This window comes from Heliconius melpomene, chromosome 10 (genome assembly GCF_056956725.1).
Source record: "Heliconius melpomene rosina isolate 202511_hmr_F chromosome 10, ASM5695672v1, whole genome shotgun sequence".
Lineage (NCBI taxonomy): Eukaryota > Metazoa > Arthropoda > Insecta > Lepidoptera > Nymphalidae > Heliconius > Heliconius melpomene.
Genome location: NC_140398.1, coordinates 7,580,052 through 7,595,863, shown reverse-complemented (window position 1 = coordinate 7,595,863; position 15,812 = coordinate 7,580,052). Strand labels below are relative to the sequence as shown.

Below are 15,812 nucleotides of genomic sequence, written 5' to 3'. Positions count from 1 at the left end.
TGTTTTGGGTTCACGCTACCCGGATACTCGGGTCCTGAGTGGCGGAGCACAACGCCGCACTTTCCCTTCTGATAAATAAATGGGAAATGAACCCACAACCGCGATTCCAGTTAGACTACGTGCTGGCCCCGAGACATTTTATACATACACGTTAAAGTTATATAACTTATCGTAATAAATTAGGTGATAGGTATAAAATAAAATATAATATGTAATTTTTAGTAAACTTCTTTATTGTGATTGTCAACATCGTTTTCTTTATATCGACGATACAATAGACGTTTTATGATAAAGCTACAGCGAGGGAAAAAATGTTTATCTTTCTTTGAAGTTCTTACATACACTTAAAATGTAGTAAGGATTGATTCATAATGTTCAATATGAAATAATATTTTTGCCAATATATAAGATTTTTTAGGGATTAATAAATGCGACGTTGACCTCTGTCATTCAACACATAGTGGGCAACAGAATGTCTTGAAACTAAGTTCTTTAAATAGCATCAAATAATGTTATAACAACATGTCCAAGATCTTTGGAGCCAAACGTTTTTTTCTATCGCTGTAGTCTCGCACTGAAACACTTACACACTATTTTATTGCGAAATTTGAAGCACTATTATTTACAATTTACTTAAACATGTGACTTCATTATAGATCTTTTTTTAAATAAAATTTGAAATAGCATATTTTTTATTTACTCATTTTTTTTAATTGCGGTTATTTTGTAATGAGATGTAAGTTACTGCATATTTACAAAAACGGGTAAAACTGGAAGACAAAAGACATTTTTAGCCAAAAATAGTAGAATTTAGGACCTAAGCCTATTATACAAATTGTTACAAGAAAATGAAAATGAAGTTTGACAATTATTAAATAACTCAGTAATTTACATGAAGTTTTCAAGAGGGTAGCGTTAGAAGCCACAATGCGGTGAATTTCTCTAAGTTTATGGACCTTTAGGACAGGGTAAGTTAAAATGACTATTATGAATTGTTTAGACAGTTGTTATAAAAGAACCTATTATTGAATCTATTCAATTTTCCGCTTTCGACCTCAATCTGAGAAGTTACATGGTAGTGTTTTAACACTGTTTTAACACTAAGTTCCCTCTGCCAGTATACCCTATACGCGTGAAGCTAAAAACTCAAACTCTTAATGAAGTCACATAAAAGTATAGCCTTTCTTTAATTTTCTTAGATTCCATTTTTACAACCATTTCAGCGATCACATAAAAGCCTTATTTAATATGTCTTATATTTTAAAATATCTGTACAATATTCTTTTTACAATTTTCCATACACATGTATTTATATACTTCACTAAATGTCTTTCGTGTCTTTAAAACCCAGTAAATAAAATTAAACATTTGCTTAATTCTAATGTAGTTTATAAGAAAAATATTTTGAGGCCGTCGGGGCTCAGTAGAACAGCGTCTGGCTGTAAATGTAATTATTGTAGGTTCGATCTCCATGCAGGGGAATTATATTAAAATATTTTTACCCAATTGCGGTAAAGCTCAAAAGGAGGGTTATGTTATAAGCGCGTATGTACATATAATATAATATGTATTTTGGTAAATGATACATCGTTGGATTTCTTTTGGTTTTGGCGTGAGTGTAGCTGGATATTAAAATAATTTAGTTTATGCAGTCGGGTTATTGTTTTCTTTTCATTTCACTTTCTTTTTCCTTGCTTCACTAGCAAGGAAAAAGAAAAGTTGAATGAGAGTTGTCGAGTGGTGGAATTGAACATAAATTAATTTCAAAATTAAATATAATTCATTCATTTACCTGAGCGGTGATTGAACCAGAACGTTTTTACAGCCAGAAGTTACTCCATTTCGCAAAGACAGTCTCAAATATATTAATATAAAATAAATTAACAAACATATCATATTTTTAATAAGGCCAATATAAAATTTAATCAAAATATATTTTTAATAAAATGCTTGCAAGTAAAATCAAACAACTAATAAATATTTGCTATATTCATCAAAGGCTTTATATTTATCAAACACTGGCTATTATGTACAGCTTCGCCTGTGTGACAAAAAAACGTATATTGAATCTATTAACGTGTTGTAATATAGCCATCCTATATCCAAAAATATAACCATCCTACATGAGAAAATGTTTTCGATTTGAACTAGAAGTTCCTAAGATTATTGCGTTCAAACAAACAAACTCTCGATTAAGCGTATTGTTATATTATATCCAAATTATACAAAACCATTACATAGATTGTAGCTTTATTTTGATGTATAAGCTTTATTATTGTAAAATTTCATTTACAAGTAGTATTTAACAAACATCCATCCTTATAAACTTTATAATATTAGCAGTAGTAATATTATAATTAAAATTGTAAATTATTAATAACTATGGGGAATGAAAGTGTCTTAATGGAAACGGAGTGTTTTAACACTAGGTTCTCGGGTTCCCTATGCCTACTTGCGATGTGCGGGATTCAGCCTGAGGCTATACAATAATAATAAAAATAATATTAAAGCTTAAAACGTACCGCAAACATCGACATCGATGTTTGCGGTAATCACGATGCGATGCAAGAGCGATGCGTTAAGCGTAAATAATGGGACCATTAGTGGTTTTTCAACTAACATTGTTTAAAATTGACCAAATTATATTAAAATAAATACACATTACATAAAGCAGGAAGAGGTCAAGTTTTTAATTTTAAAGGAGATTATCAATAAATTACTATTATTTTATCGAGAACACATTATTCATGATACTGGGTGAAGGTACCCTCAAATTTCGATGCCCCGGAGGACATACGGAGGACGAAGAGATTGATGATGATGGACGAGGGGAGAGAGGTGTGGAGAAACCGTTGCCTGTTACCTCTGGCTACACCTGTGGCTAGGAATAAAACGTGAAGCTAAAAAAAAAAATAGTCTAAATTTCCGTAGTAAATAGTAAATAAACATACATTCATCATTAGTAATTTAAATTATCATTAATATTTCCTTTAATTGTTATAGAAGATAACAATGTGGGCGTTTTATGTAAAATGTCGACACCGCAGAATTCTTAATGCTCTCATGCTTTTACACAGAAAATGTATTACAGCGTAAATATTTGGTAGCTAAGCAAATTTCGTGTGGACATGCCCTTATAAATCATTCTTTGCTTGGAATTTGTTTGATTTCCATTATGTTAAATAAATATAGGGATATATCAATTAAGTTGTCCCTGAATGTATAGAAGCCGACATAGCGCAGTGGCACAATTTGACTGTAAATGGTGGACAGTGGCTATGGGTTCGATTTTAACTCGGGGAATAATAATTTCAATTAAATTAGTTTTTATTTTCTTCCTCAGTACATAAAACGGGCCACTGCATGTTGCCGCTTAATGCAATATCTCGAAAAGTTAACGGAAAATGGGGAATGGAGCATCTTAACATAAAGTTCTTTCTGCATATCCTCATCCCCCCATAAAGTTCTTTTTGTTCTTTCTGATACGGAAAAACCTACAAATGAAAATATTCCACCCGAATTCTAGACATTTCACGCTAAATTGCGCAACTTAACGCCACATTTATCTAACAGAGCGGAGAAATGATACCTCGAAATAATATTTCATTTAATTCCTCCGTATATCGTAAAATTAAAGCCGTACAATAATGTATTTAATAAAGGAACGTTACACGCTAGCATTAGTACAAGAATGTTTGCCTATTAGTATCGCGCGGCACCACAAGGAGGTACCACCTTAGAGGTATTATTGCGGTTAAATTGGACTAGTAGTTGCAATTTTCTTTTCAAAATGGTTTTGATTTGTAAAGAAATTTAATATTTTGAAGTTTCTTTCACGTCAAAATCATACTGCATTGAGTTATCTGCAATTTATTTTGTATAGAAATGTAAAGAAATATATATTAGACTAATTTTGATAACATTTTCATAACTTTTTATATGTGGGTTATATTAGATTCCGCATATATTGAGTGTGTGAATTCAAGACGGCACTTTGCATCGACACCAGAGCGAAGTAAAGTAATTAATAAATAATATCTCATTCCCCCGACTAGGAATCGAATCCACAACCACCGCGTTTACGCTTTTGCTACTTCGCCACGATGGCCTCACATATTTTGTTCTTAGGTTTAATACGGACTATTATGTTCTTATGTATAATATGAAAAATATGGATAAATTCTAAAGTTATGTGTGTAGAGTTATAGATGGACTCTTCTTATTATTATTAAAATTTTAAAACTTGATTATTCAATAGCCAAATAAATATCCTAGCAACTTAATAACACAAATAAAAACATTTAAGAATATTTACACCAATTACGTTTGTACAATAAATTATTAGAAGGAAGTTAACTTTTGATATGCATTATTAGAACTAACAAACGTCTTAACAATTTAATTATTATTAATTATATAAAACTATGAATCACAGTAAAGACTAGCATTTACAGAGTTTTTAATATATATAATGGAGCTTATACACGACTTTATATGAACACAGCGCAACTTACATAATGTAAGGGAAATATTAAAATGCATTCATATTTTGGCTTAAATACTTAATACTAATTAACCATTTAACTAAAAATATTCATTAAACAATATAACGAGTACACATAATATAAGCAAATAAATAATTAATATATATTTAAAATCTGCTTCTTACTCTATGAACTATAACTTAACAAATTGGTAAAACACTTAAAATTCCAGCAGAAAATCTGTGAACAACGAAAGAAACCACAGAAAATAAAGTTCTCGAAACTGTTTTAAATGGAATATAAGTACAGTCTTCAAACGGTAACCTCTTCAGTGAACCTGCTCTTATCGTCCAAATTGATAACAATAGCGTGGGTCCTAGCGTGACCAGATCTAACACCTCTAACTGTTTCTGAACTACTTGGACTCGATCTGGTCTCACTTCGATCATTCTTGATACCATTCCTGGTCACTTCCGGTGGACGTATATCACTACAACCGGCCTCGCCAGATATTTTGAAGACACCATTTTGTTTTTCTTCTTTGGTTTCCTCATTTAAATCAGTTCTACGTTTTGGGGAATCTGTAGTTACGTCAGTTTGACTTTGCTCTGCGTTGCTGTTTTCAGTGCTTTTTGTGGGAGTGAAATTTCTTTGTCTGTACGCAGGAGGTGCTTCGAATGGTAGATCTCTTCCGCTGCTACTGGATTCTTCGCCAGGTGTGACAGTGCACATTAGTCGTCCAGCGACTGCGCTAAACACAGTATTGAGTTTGAGTGGAGCGGAATCTGTATTTCCTGGTTTCCTCTCATTTAACGTAGCTGCATCCTGCATAGCTGATATTACTTTTGACAGATGAGCTCCAGAACCGCATCGTTCACGAAGTTTCTCTAATTGATTGCAAATTTTCTTGAACTCTTCCTATGAAAGAGAAGAAAAGTACGCGTTTTATTATTAAAAAAGAATCTAAAGGAACATCACAATTTCCATTTGTCTTAATAATTAAATTAAATTATTACCTCCAAGTCCCTCTCGGTCATGTTATCACAGAAGCGAGTGCTACGGTTGGTAGTCATAGTGTAAGTCGACTCAGCTGGTCTTGACCTGAACTTGCCAGTTTTTTCTCTGTCGTCTTTTCCTTGTCCTCTAATTACCATGTACGCCTAGTAACATAAAGAAAATAAAGACCCATAGATTAGACATACGAGTACTTTTATTAAGAAACACTTGAGGCCGTCGTAATACAGCGGCACTACGGTCTATAAATGCGACGGTTATGGGTTCGATTTCCATACGGATGAATGAATTATTTTCATCTTTGAAATTGAAGTTCGGAGTTGAGTTCCAACTTTCGCAATACATTAATTCAGCCAAGACAATTACGTGTACATTCAATACAATAAAATTTTCAGTTTTAAACATGTTCATTTATAGCTGTTGAATACAAGCAATTTTTTCGTCCGTTCGTTCATATTCAGAAAGTTGAATACGCAATAAAACTTTTGAAGGGTTCATTCGTGGGTTATGAAAGATGCTATGCACAAAGACCATCTATAACATTTTAATCTATAACATTTTAATATATAAAATTTTAATTTAAGTAGGTGACAGTTTCAATATTAAAAAAAATAAGGATTTTTTTTATCAGTTTCACCCTCTATGCCGCATATAACAGCACGTAGCCAGAGGACCCTAGTGTTGAGTGACGAATCCCATTTAATATATATTGATATATGTATCAATTATCTTTTATTATTTTTGAACTATTAGTGACATAACTTTTTAATTTATGAAATGATTTAAATAAAACACATGCTGAATGAATGTTTAGGGAAGCTTGCTTCAAAATATATAATAATAATAATATTTTTTAAGCCTTTTTTGAGATTAATGTGCAGAAACGCACAGAAAAATAGACAATTTCTGTTCAAATCAATGTTTTGGGTTCTAAGCGTTCATATTTATTTATAAATAGGGGATTTATCCCTTATAATAATTTTTTTCAGATATATTTCATGTAAAATGTACAGATAGCGATCAATTACATTTTTATCATATGTTTAAATTCATATCACCGCTTCGCTGGTAGAAGCGCGGCGTTGGGTTCCGTTGTTCGACACGCAATGTCTCAAAAATGGTGCGACAAGTAGGGGGAGGCAGTGTCTTAACACTGGGTTTCCTCTACTTACCCTGCTGTGCGAGAAAAACGTGAAGATGCTTTTTATCTATAATATTTACTAGAACTTACCTTACTACCAAATATAAAACAAAGTAACAACGTGACAGTCAGTTGTGTGTGACAGAAGAATATTATATACAGAAGATCAGGATTCGCTGGTGACTGCAGAAATAACCTGTAAAAAGAATATTTATTTTATATCGAAATGCTAAATTCGGGGAACTATTTAATATTTTCTGGTAAAAATATAAAATTTTTGGTAAAAAGGCAAAAAGCGCGGTTAAGTTCTGCCACACAACACGCAATGAATTCAAGAATTCGGCGGAAAATTGGAAAGTACCTTAATGGGAACGGATAACTCTCTGCCAACTCGAATGCGGAAAAAACCGTGAAGTAGCTTTTTTATAAAAATAAAATGAATAAACAATTTTTTAAAAATAATTTAAAATAAAAAATACATTTTGAGTCAAAAGTATAAAATAACTTGAAACAGATGATATAAAGGAAGATTGTCAACAAAAAGCACTTTAGTTACTTAAGCGAGCTCTCAGAACCGAGCGCGGTCACCGGTTGCCAATGTCCAAAAGTAATTAATCTTTTCTTCTCTCAGTGACATTTACTTGGTATTTCGTAGAAAAGGGGTCAGTATTTTGTCTTTTTGCCAGTAGCGTGTATAGTAAAATTTATTTTACAAGCAAATCAATAAGAATATCGAGCAGAAATTACAGTTTTGTATTGAAATATCTTTAATAAGGGAGTATTTAAGAGTGGGTTCAAGTATGTCACATGGGTATATTATATATATTAGAGAGGATGGTGCAGCGGAATGATTCCCATAAAAGGAAAAGATTTTTATTATATTTTCACTCTGGTGTCGAGGCAAAATGCAGCGTTGAGTATCGCCACTCAACACACAATGAATTCGGTGGAAAATGGAGACTGAAGTGTCTTAAAATTAGGTCCCAATAGGCCAGGTCCCAGGCAACGTGGAGTTGAAAAAAACATAATAATATTTTTACATCGTCCTTTTCAATTAATTACATTAACTCTCCAATTTTTAAGTAAGAGAGTGCTTGAAATAAATATTTTGTAATTTTACCGCTGGTTTTAATTTATTAGTGCGCAATACGAGTCCTCGATGTGGTTCTGTTAGCAGTGTAAAACGTATTTTGTTTATTTAACCCGATATTTGCTAGCGAATTTTAGCTTCACGCGTAATGTAGAACAGACAGAAAGAACTCATTTAGCATGAATACATTAGCGTTCTCTATTTTTCTTCTAAATTCGTGACATTGTGTTGTGAATTGCGGAGCTTAACGCTGCGCTTTAGCAATGTAAGCAAATTATAAATTAGTCATTCCATTGAGTAACTACAGCTTCTATCGCTTATATATATAAAAAAATAAATAAAGCAAAACGCGGTGTTCAGTTATGCCATTCTACACGCATAATTTTGAATAATAAATACAATAATATTAACAAAACGAAGGAAAAAAATATTATTTTAAAAAGACACCCACCCGCAAAATAATTTGAATACTTATTTGTAATTCCGAAACAAATTTAGCGAACGTTCGTAAATTAGAATTCACCAGGACCGTAAACCTGTCACTAGGTTTTCAATCAGACTGAATTATACAGAGAAAAGGTACTCAGTTGTTAGCGTTTATATTAAAAAAAAATGTTTGTACATGTTTTCTTTTAAAATTTTAGGCATTTCCTTCTAATTATAAAGTTTGCCTATGAACGCAATGATTTTAGGTTCGATGCCTAATTAGGGTAATAATTATATTCACTTAATATTTACGTCGTTACGTTATTTTTACGGTTACGTAATGTCTCATATATTTTGCGGGACGGAGTATGCACAGCACCCCAAATCCTGAATTAGGGAGGAAAATGAAGAAACGGAGTGCCTTAAGTCTTTAATCTCCTATTTTATGGATAAAAAAGGTTTACCTGACCAGAAATTGAACACAACTCGAAATAAATAGTTAAAATCTTTACAAATTCATAAAAAAATTCAAACCCAAGACTTAGAATTAAACAAATTCTACCACTGCGCTACAAGGATTTAAATTTTCATCTACTTAATTACTCTGCCATTACGACAGTCATCACATTGATTGTACTACGTTCATTGTTCATGATTAAAATTAAAATGATTTTAATCATATAATGGAATGCTTTTTTTGTATCTAAATAATTTATTATTTTCAAAATATTGTACAATGGACATTTAATATTTTTAGAAAACATCAAATATTATGTTCTTAGTGTAGTAGTTACTATAATATTACTGTACTATATATCCATACCTATATTATAAATTCGAAAGTAATTCTGCCTGTCTGTCTGTCTGTCTTTTACGCAATCAAGGCCAAACCGCTAATTCAATTGTGATAAAATACTCATATAGAGATATTTGAGGGTCTCGGGATGAACATAGGATACTTTTTTTTCTCATATTTGTAATATTTTCGATGTATATATTAGCCATGTTAATAACAACCGTCGCTATGCGACCATTGTTAAGAAACGATTTGCAAAGTTTGTTGTTAGAAAACGTCACCCAAAATGAGCTTGCTTAACGCATCTCTCTATTGAAAACTGAAAATAATTTCATAAATATATTTAATAAATACATATTCGTATAGTTCAAGCGGGCGTAGCCGCGTTCGGGTTCACTAGTTTGTTATATAATATTGAGATACAATTACGTAATACTGTCGTTACAGAGCGGCACAGCGTCTAATTGTAAACGAGACCGTTGTGGGATTATTGCATTAGAGAATAATGAGGAACGGAGTGCTTTGTCTTAAGGTTCCTTCTGCTAACTCTGCTGCATGCTGGTTACAGAAGTAAAGTTAATAATGAACTCTCCCAAGTAGGAATATTATTTTCTAATATTTAAAATATACTTACATAGATATATTAAGGAAGACAGAGAGAAGGAACTCGTTGTATATGGCCATAGATATGAACCTGCTTTCATTGAACTCTGACGGCGCCTTACGAACCATGATGCACAAGCGAATGCCCCACATGAGAAAAATGACTTCCACTAGAAAGAAAATTATAATTAATAAGATATTTAAGATTATTACCTAAAATTCATTCATACTTATCATTTAGTTTTAAAATAGACACGAAAAATTACATTATCATTTTATAAACAACACCATTATGGTGTAGTAGTTTAGCTGCTAACGCAGTGGCTATAGGTTCAATCCCCTCGAGGGTGTGGAATAAAAACAAAACAAGGTGTTGAGTTTCGCTTGTAATTTATCCAATTTAGGTGGAAGGCAGAGAATGGGGTATCTTAACAACTAGGTTTCTGCCTATGCACGATGAGGCATAGCAGAGTGATAATCGATCGATTCATAACAGTCTCCTTTATAATCAAATACTGTTGTGTTATGCATGACTGGATCCTAAAAAGAGTAGAGGGAGTGGTGGGACTCCACGCCGGTTTTTGACTCTACACCAGAGGGAAGAAACGAAAATATTGACTATTTCATTGCCTCGAGAGGGAATTGATTTTACAACCTGTCTTGTTGACGGTCACACGCATTTATGCACAAGATAAAAATATTCTTGTATATAAAAAGCAATTCTTAACTGAAAATTTTTGAATCGTCGAATCAAATCTATCGGCAGTACTGCTGAGTCAAACCGGTAACAAATTCAACATTTCCTATTTTAAAATATAAAATGTATACCATGCACTTTTGTAGGTTCAATTGAGCTTGTGACTTTTAGTGGAAAAATGTTTTTAAAGTTTCTTTCTTTATTTTTTGTTTGTTATGCACTTTATCTTATATAGGGGACAGAGAGAACCTTTCCATTTGAATACTACATATTGTATGCTGAGTGGCGGAACACTACATAGTGACTATTTCATCACCTTAGGTAGATCTGACCACTGTATGGTGAAATCTATGTTGATAAACTCTCCGCCCGACATCAGCTGTACAGGAAATCATACGCGTGGTCATGGAATATACAGTTCCATTTTCCAACACATTGTCTTAATAAAACTTGGAAAAAAATTAGGAAATCTTAACTTAAGTTGCCTTAGAAAAATTGTTCGTTCTCACGAATGTACATAGAATAGAATAACGATTACATATTAATTAACATTATTTTTACATAACAATGATCGTACCTATATATATTACTAGCGGCCCGCTCGCGGTTTCACCCGCGTGAACTATGTTATTATTAATTTCTGTCTCCATGACTACGTCCTAGTGACGTCTATGCAAAATTTGAGACTCCTAGCATTTGTAGTAACGAAGTTTCATACAAACTTTCGACCCGAAAAACAACCCCTTAGAAATCGAATATTGCAAATTCCCGTCTTAGCGAGCACCTACGTCCTATAAGTAACTCCTATGCAAAATTTGAGATTCCTAGCACATGTCGTTTTTGAGATTTCGTGATGAGTGAGTGACCTTTCGATTTTATATATATAATATACTAGCGGCCCGCTCGCGGTTTCACCCGCGTGAACTATGTTATTATTAATTTCTGTCTCCATGGCTACGTCCTAGTGACGTCTATGCAAAATTTGAGACTCCTAGCGTTTGTAGTAACGAAGTTTCATACAAACTTACAACCCCAAAAACAACCCCTTAGAAGTCGAATATTGCAAATTCCCGTCTTAGCGAGCACCTACGTCCTATAAGTAACTCCTATGCAAAATTTGAGATTCCTAGCACATGTAGTTTCTGAGATTTCGTGATGAGTGAGTGACCTTTCGATTTTATATATATAGATATAGATAATAAAAAAAAACAAGATTTCAATTGCTTTTACATTTAGAAGATTTAAAAATGTGAAAGTAATATTACTTCGTGTATAAATCGTCAATGTCATCAAAAATATTTTATTCATATTATGCTATAAGCAGTTCAACGTTTTTATATCATACAGTACTATATGTACATACAAGTTAATAAAAGAAAACAATACTGTGCCATAAAAATTTCATACGCTCCAAGCACCTACATATATTTTTGGCAAGACGCGTTTTCGCTTATCAGCCTTAAAAACATGAATCGAATTTTGGCTTCAACTTCGAATATATTATGAAAATGTAATATCCACTTACTGGTTACTGTTTTTTATTGCTACGTATTGTATACTAGCGGACGCGCGCAGCTTCGCTTGCGTAATTAGGGGTGAATTCTAATAAACCACGAAACAGGTGTTCAATGAAATATTTTTAAGAGTCTAAGTTTCTAATATTATAAAAATTGGTGCCGATTAAAAATAATCTATACAAACTTTCAACCCCTTATTTGCACCCTTAGCGGGAGAATTTTAGAAAACTATGAAACACGTATTCAATTAAATACTTTTAAAAATCTAAATTTCAAGTTTTATAAGAATCGGTGCCAATTTAATTTTTTTTCCATACAAACTTTAGGGTTAAAATTTTAAAAAATCCCTTCTTAGTGGATGTCCAGATTACGATAGTAAACATCAGTCCAAATTTCACGTTTCTACGCACAGCGGTTACGGCTGTGCGTGCGTCTTACCTCAGTCAGTGAGGACAAGTCCATTTATATATATAGTTTAGGTCCATTACTCCGCGTGCTGGTTGTGGGTTCGATGATTTGATAGTAGAATAAAAAAAATTTTTCACGCTCTTTCACATTGCAGGATAGGGCTCCTAGTGTTAGGACACTCCTCATTATCGTTATTCATTGGCGAAACTCAACGCCGCGCTTCGTTCGCTTTGTTGCTATAGTGAGGAAAATTAAAATAATAAATATTTAATTTCCTTGTGTAAAAATCGAACCCAAAGCCAGTCGCATTTCAATATATATCGAAGTCACAACTGTTTAGGCCACATTTGAGGTCTCGAGCTTTTTCTGAAATTCAAGCTTTAGATTTAGCTTAGCCAGAGCCATTTCATCTGATACCTCACTTGAACTAGCGAGCTTTAATACTTAATTTTGCCCTCCTTTTATGGTTATAATTTTTTTAGGATTTAACTACAAATATATAGTTTTCAGATTATTTTCTTCCATTAGTACTAGCTGTAGCGCGGCGTCGAGTTACGCAACTCAACACGCAATACGTCAAGAATTTGGCAGAAAGTAAAGAACGGAAGTGTTTTAGTTTTCCAGGTTTTCTCTGCTGTGTGCGAGGTACAGCGTAAAGTAAAAATAAAATAAAAAAAAATAATATGAATATTGCTATTAAATCTACGACAGACGTTTATATCATCGTTTATTTAATATACGATATCTTTCAGCATAAAAAGTCCTACATTCTTAGCCAAATAAAGATAGTACTATCTATTTTATGCTTTATATAATTGTGTGTGTTTTTGTCTCGTCTGTAATTGGATATTAAGAGGCAGAGATGGATGATTCTAGGCTATCACGGTGCGGTAAGGCAGCATCTGACTGTAAGCGCGATGGTCGTGGATTCGATTCATACTCGGGGAAATTTCTCTCTATCATTTTATTATCTTCTCCTCCTCCCTCCTTCTGCCCACCCCGGGATACAGTGTTAATCTAAAAAAAATAATACTTACAAGTAGTGAACGAGTGGTCCCACCAATCGGTGTTACAGAGGTATGCCTTCAAATCCTCCTTAGTTCTACCCACGATGACTGTGGGGGGTGCGACGAGGGTACGTATTGATAACAACACGCAAGCCACCCCCACAATCACGCCGATACGCCTCAACAGATACATGTCAGATATCTTGACCGCTTTGGCTGAACGAACTTGGAATATTACTGATATTCTGTGGACAAGGATATTTGGCTGAAATATTGGAATATTTTTATGGCGTTAGGATTACATAGACAAGTATTTTATTATTACTTTTTAGTACTAAAAAAAATCTGAAAAATCTACTACTTTCATCAAAGTAAAAGCTTCGTAGTTATTAGAACTTATAAAGAAAAAGAAGTCGGTTAATTATTAAGAACAACTTGCACTTATTTTCTTATTCCATAAATGAGCCATCTTTCAAACTTCTTCGTTTCTATCATTCATTTATTCGTACTAAAAAACTATTAGTTGTTAATTAAATTCCTCAGTGAACTTAACGTTCAGGTGAATTATATATAACATTTCATATATTTTCTCAAGGTTGTCGTTCAGTCGTCGCAGAGTATAAACGCGGTGTCTGTAGGTGCAATTTCTCTCCGAGAAAATAAATTATTTCTATTCCTTCCTCTAGCAAGTCTTATTAAAGTTAAAATTAAAGTCTAAATTAGTTAAAATAGTAAAAAAAAAAATTTCGGCGTTAATTTCCGTTTCAATGGTCTGATGAGTACTTACTCCATTAATAATTAAATCTGCAATCCACCAGAAAAAATGAATACACAACTTCATTTACAGCCACGTAATACCAGATATATGAGAAGATTGGACTGGAATCCTTTCAAATGGGGGATTTGATTAGAATAAAGGAATAGATCTCGATGCTATCTACAGGTGCTCTATGAGATCAAAGGATCAAAGAATACTGGCATATCTTTGTTGGACGAAATTAACTGAGAAATTTGGTTATTGAGCATGAGAAATGTATCGATTTTGTATAGTATACTCGTTGTTGGCGGTAAAAATATTACAAATAGAAATTAATTATTTTCATTTCCTCGTTCTGGTAGCAAGACAAAAGGCGGCGTTAAGTTCCGCCACTCAACACGCGATATCCTAAATTGGAGAGATGTGTTGGACGGAGCATTTTAAGACTAGCAGTGAAGTAAAAATAATAATAAAAAAAAAATCATTTGACTTTAAAACGAAGACGTCTTTCATTTCTAATTCTATAGACCCATAAAGTACTCTTAAGTACATATTGTCTATCTATTGGTGCAATGCTACTTGACCATGCTATTAGAGATGCAATGCCATTATCTGAGAACGCAGCCGTCTTAATAGCTTTAGCAATCTAGCTCTGACTTCTGAGTGATTCAGAAATGTGAATTTAGTGCTTAATCACTTAAGATGTCACTGAACTAAGTGGTTACTAAGTGTCATTTTTGGAAGTGGCACCCTTTTAAGTTTTATAGGGTACCTAGAGAATTGGTTGAATTAGTTGTTTAGAATTACTTTTGAAAAAAATGTAGGCTATTGTACTTGGTTTTCAATTTTGTTGAATTACCATATTCACAAACACACATACACAGACTGAAACACATTACCCTATTCTGTATTACGCAATCAGGTAAATAAATAATAAATAGCACAAAGTAAGAACCTTGTCTACGTAATACGTATTACTTTCATTAAATAAAATCAGAATAATTAAAAGTAAATATATTGAAAATCATTTCGCTTCTCTTTGCTCAGGATGCGCAACAAATATTTATAATTTAATTTCAAGTATCACTGAAAAAATATTCTTTCAGCAGCTCACCTCCAAGTCTTCAGCATCAGGGCACCGTATGTTAAGCAGAAACCCACTTCCCGCAACCACACCCTGGCGGTACAGGTAAAGACGGTCGGCCTTCCATACATGACCAGGGTTGTGGAGTAGATGAGAAGTGCCCCAAGGACTATTACTCTGAGCAGAGCTGGACTGGCTGCGCGCACCACCTATATTAAAGGGAACTTTAAAATATGTTCTATTTTCAAAGCAATATTATCCTACGGAAAGATCTATTCACGACTAAGGACTGTTATATAAACAAGCAAATTTGACATTTTCTCTGTTAAAAAACTTCGTTACCCAAATGAGTGACGAGTGGTGGAACTCAAGGCCTTTATCTACTAGAGCAAGAAAATACAACTTAATTGTATATAAAAATATTTTATAGATTATAATAAATTTTAATAATCTAGGAAAAATAATTTTCGAATAAAATCATTTTCTATCTTCAAGGTAGACAAAAAGGCAAGGCAAGGTGTTTTAAGTGACATCGTAACTCTCAATCGGATGAATCGATTTGGGTCTTTCGACTATAAAATCAGTCGTTTCTAGAATATTCAGCTTCCATTTGAAATATTAGAAAGCGTTTATATCATTTTTATGATTTAAACTCCACAATAACGAAAGAAAAAAAATAAAGAAAATGTTTTCAAATTTGAACGTAACTGGACCCGCGCCTTACTACTATCCACACTTAGATTCTAAAATATTTCTATGCTACTTTAAAAATCACAGCCAATATGTAC

At 33.1% G+C, this 15,812-nt stretch overlaps 1 protein-coding gene across 1 annotated transcript in view; it reads right to left on the bottom strand.

Annotated features, from left to right (window-relative positions):
• Window positions 1–210: 210 nt before the first annotated feature.
• Window positions 211–15,812, bottom strand: part of LOC146535382 (metabotropic glycine receptor) — a 97,613-nt gene continuing 82,011 nt past the window's right edge. The window contains exons 7-12 of the mRNA XM_085190655.1: window positions 15,055–15,233; window positions 13,214–13,428; window positions 9,586–9,724; window positions 6,730–6,835; window positions 5,501–5,644; window positions 211–5,402 (exon numbers count right to left, since the gene is read on the bottom strand). Coding sequence (XP_085046781.1) covers window positions 4,797–5,402; window positions 5,501–5,644; window positions 6,730–6,835; window positions 9,586–9,724; window positions 13,214–13,428; window positions 15,055–15,233 — 1,389 coding nt within the window. The 3' untranslated portion in view covers window positions 211–4,796. The remainder of the gene's footprint in view (window positions 5,403–5,500; window positions 5,645–6,729; window positions 6,836–9,585; window positions 9,725–13,213; window positions 13,429–15,054; window positions 15,234–15,812) is intronic.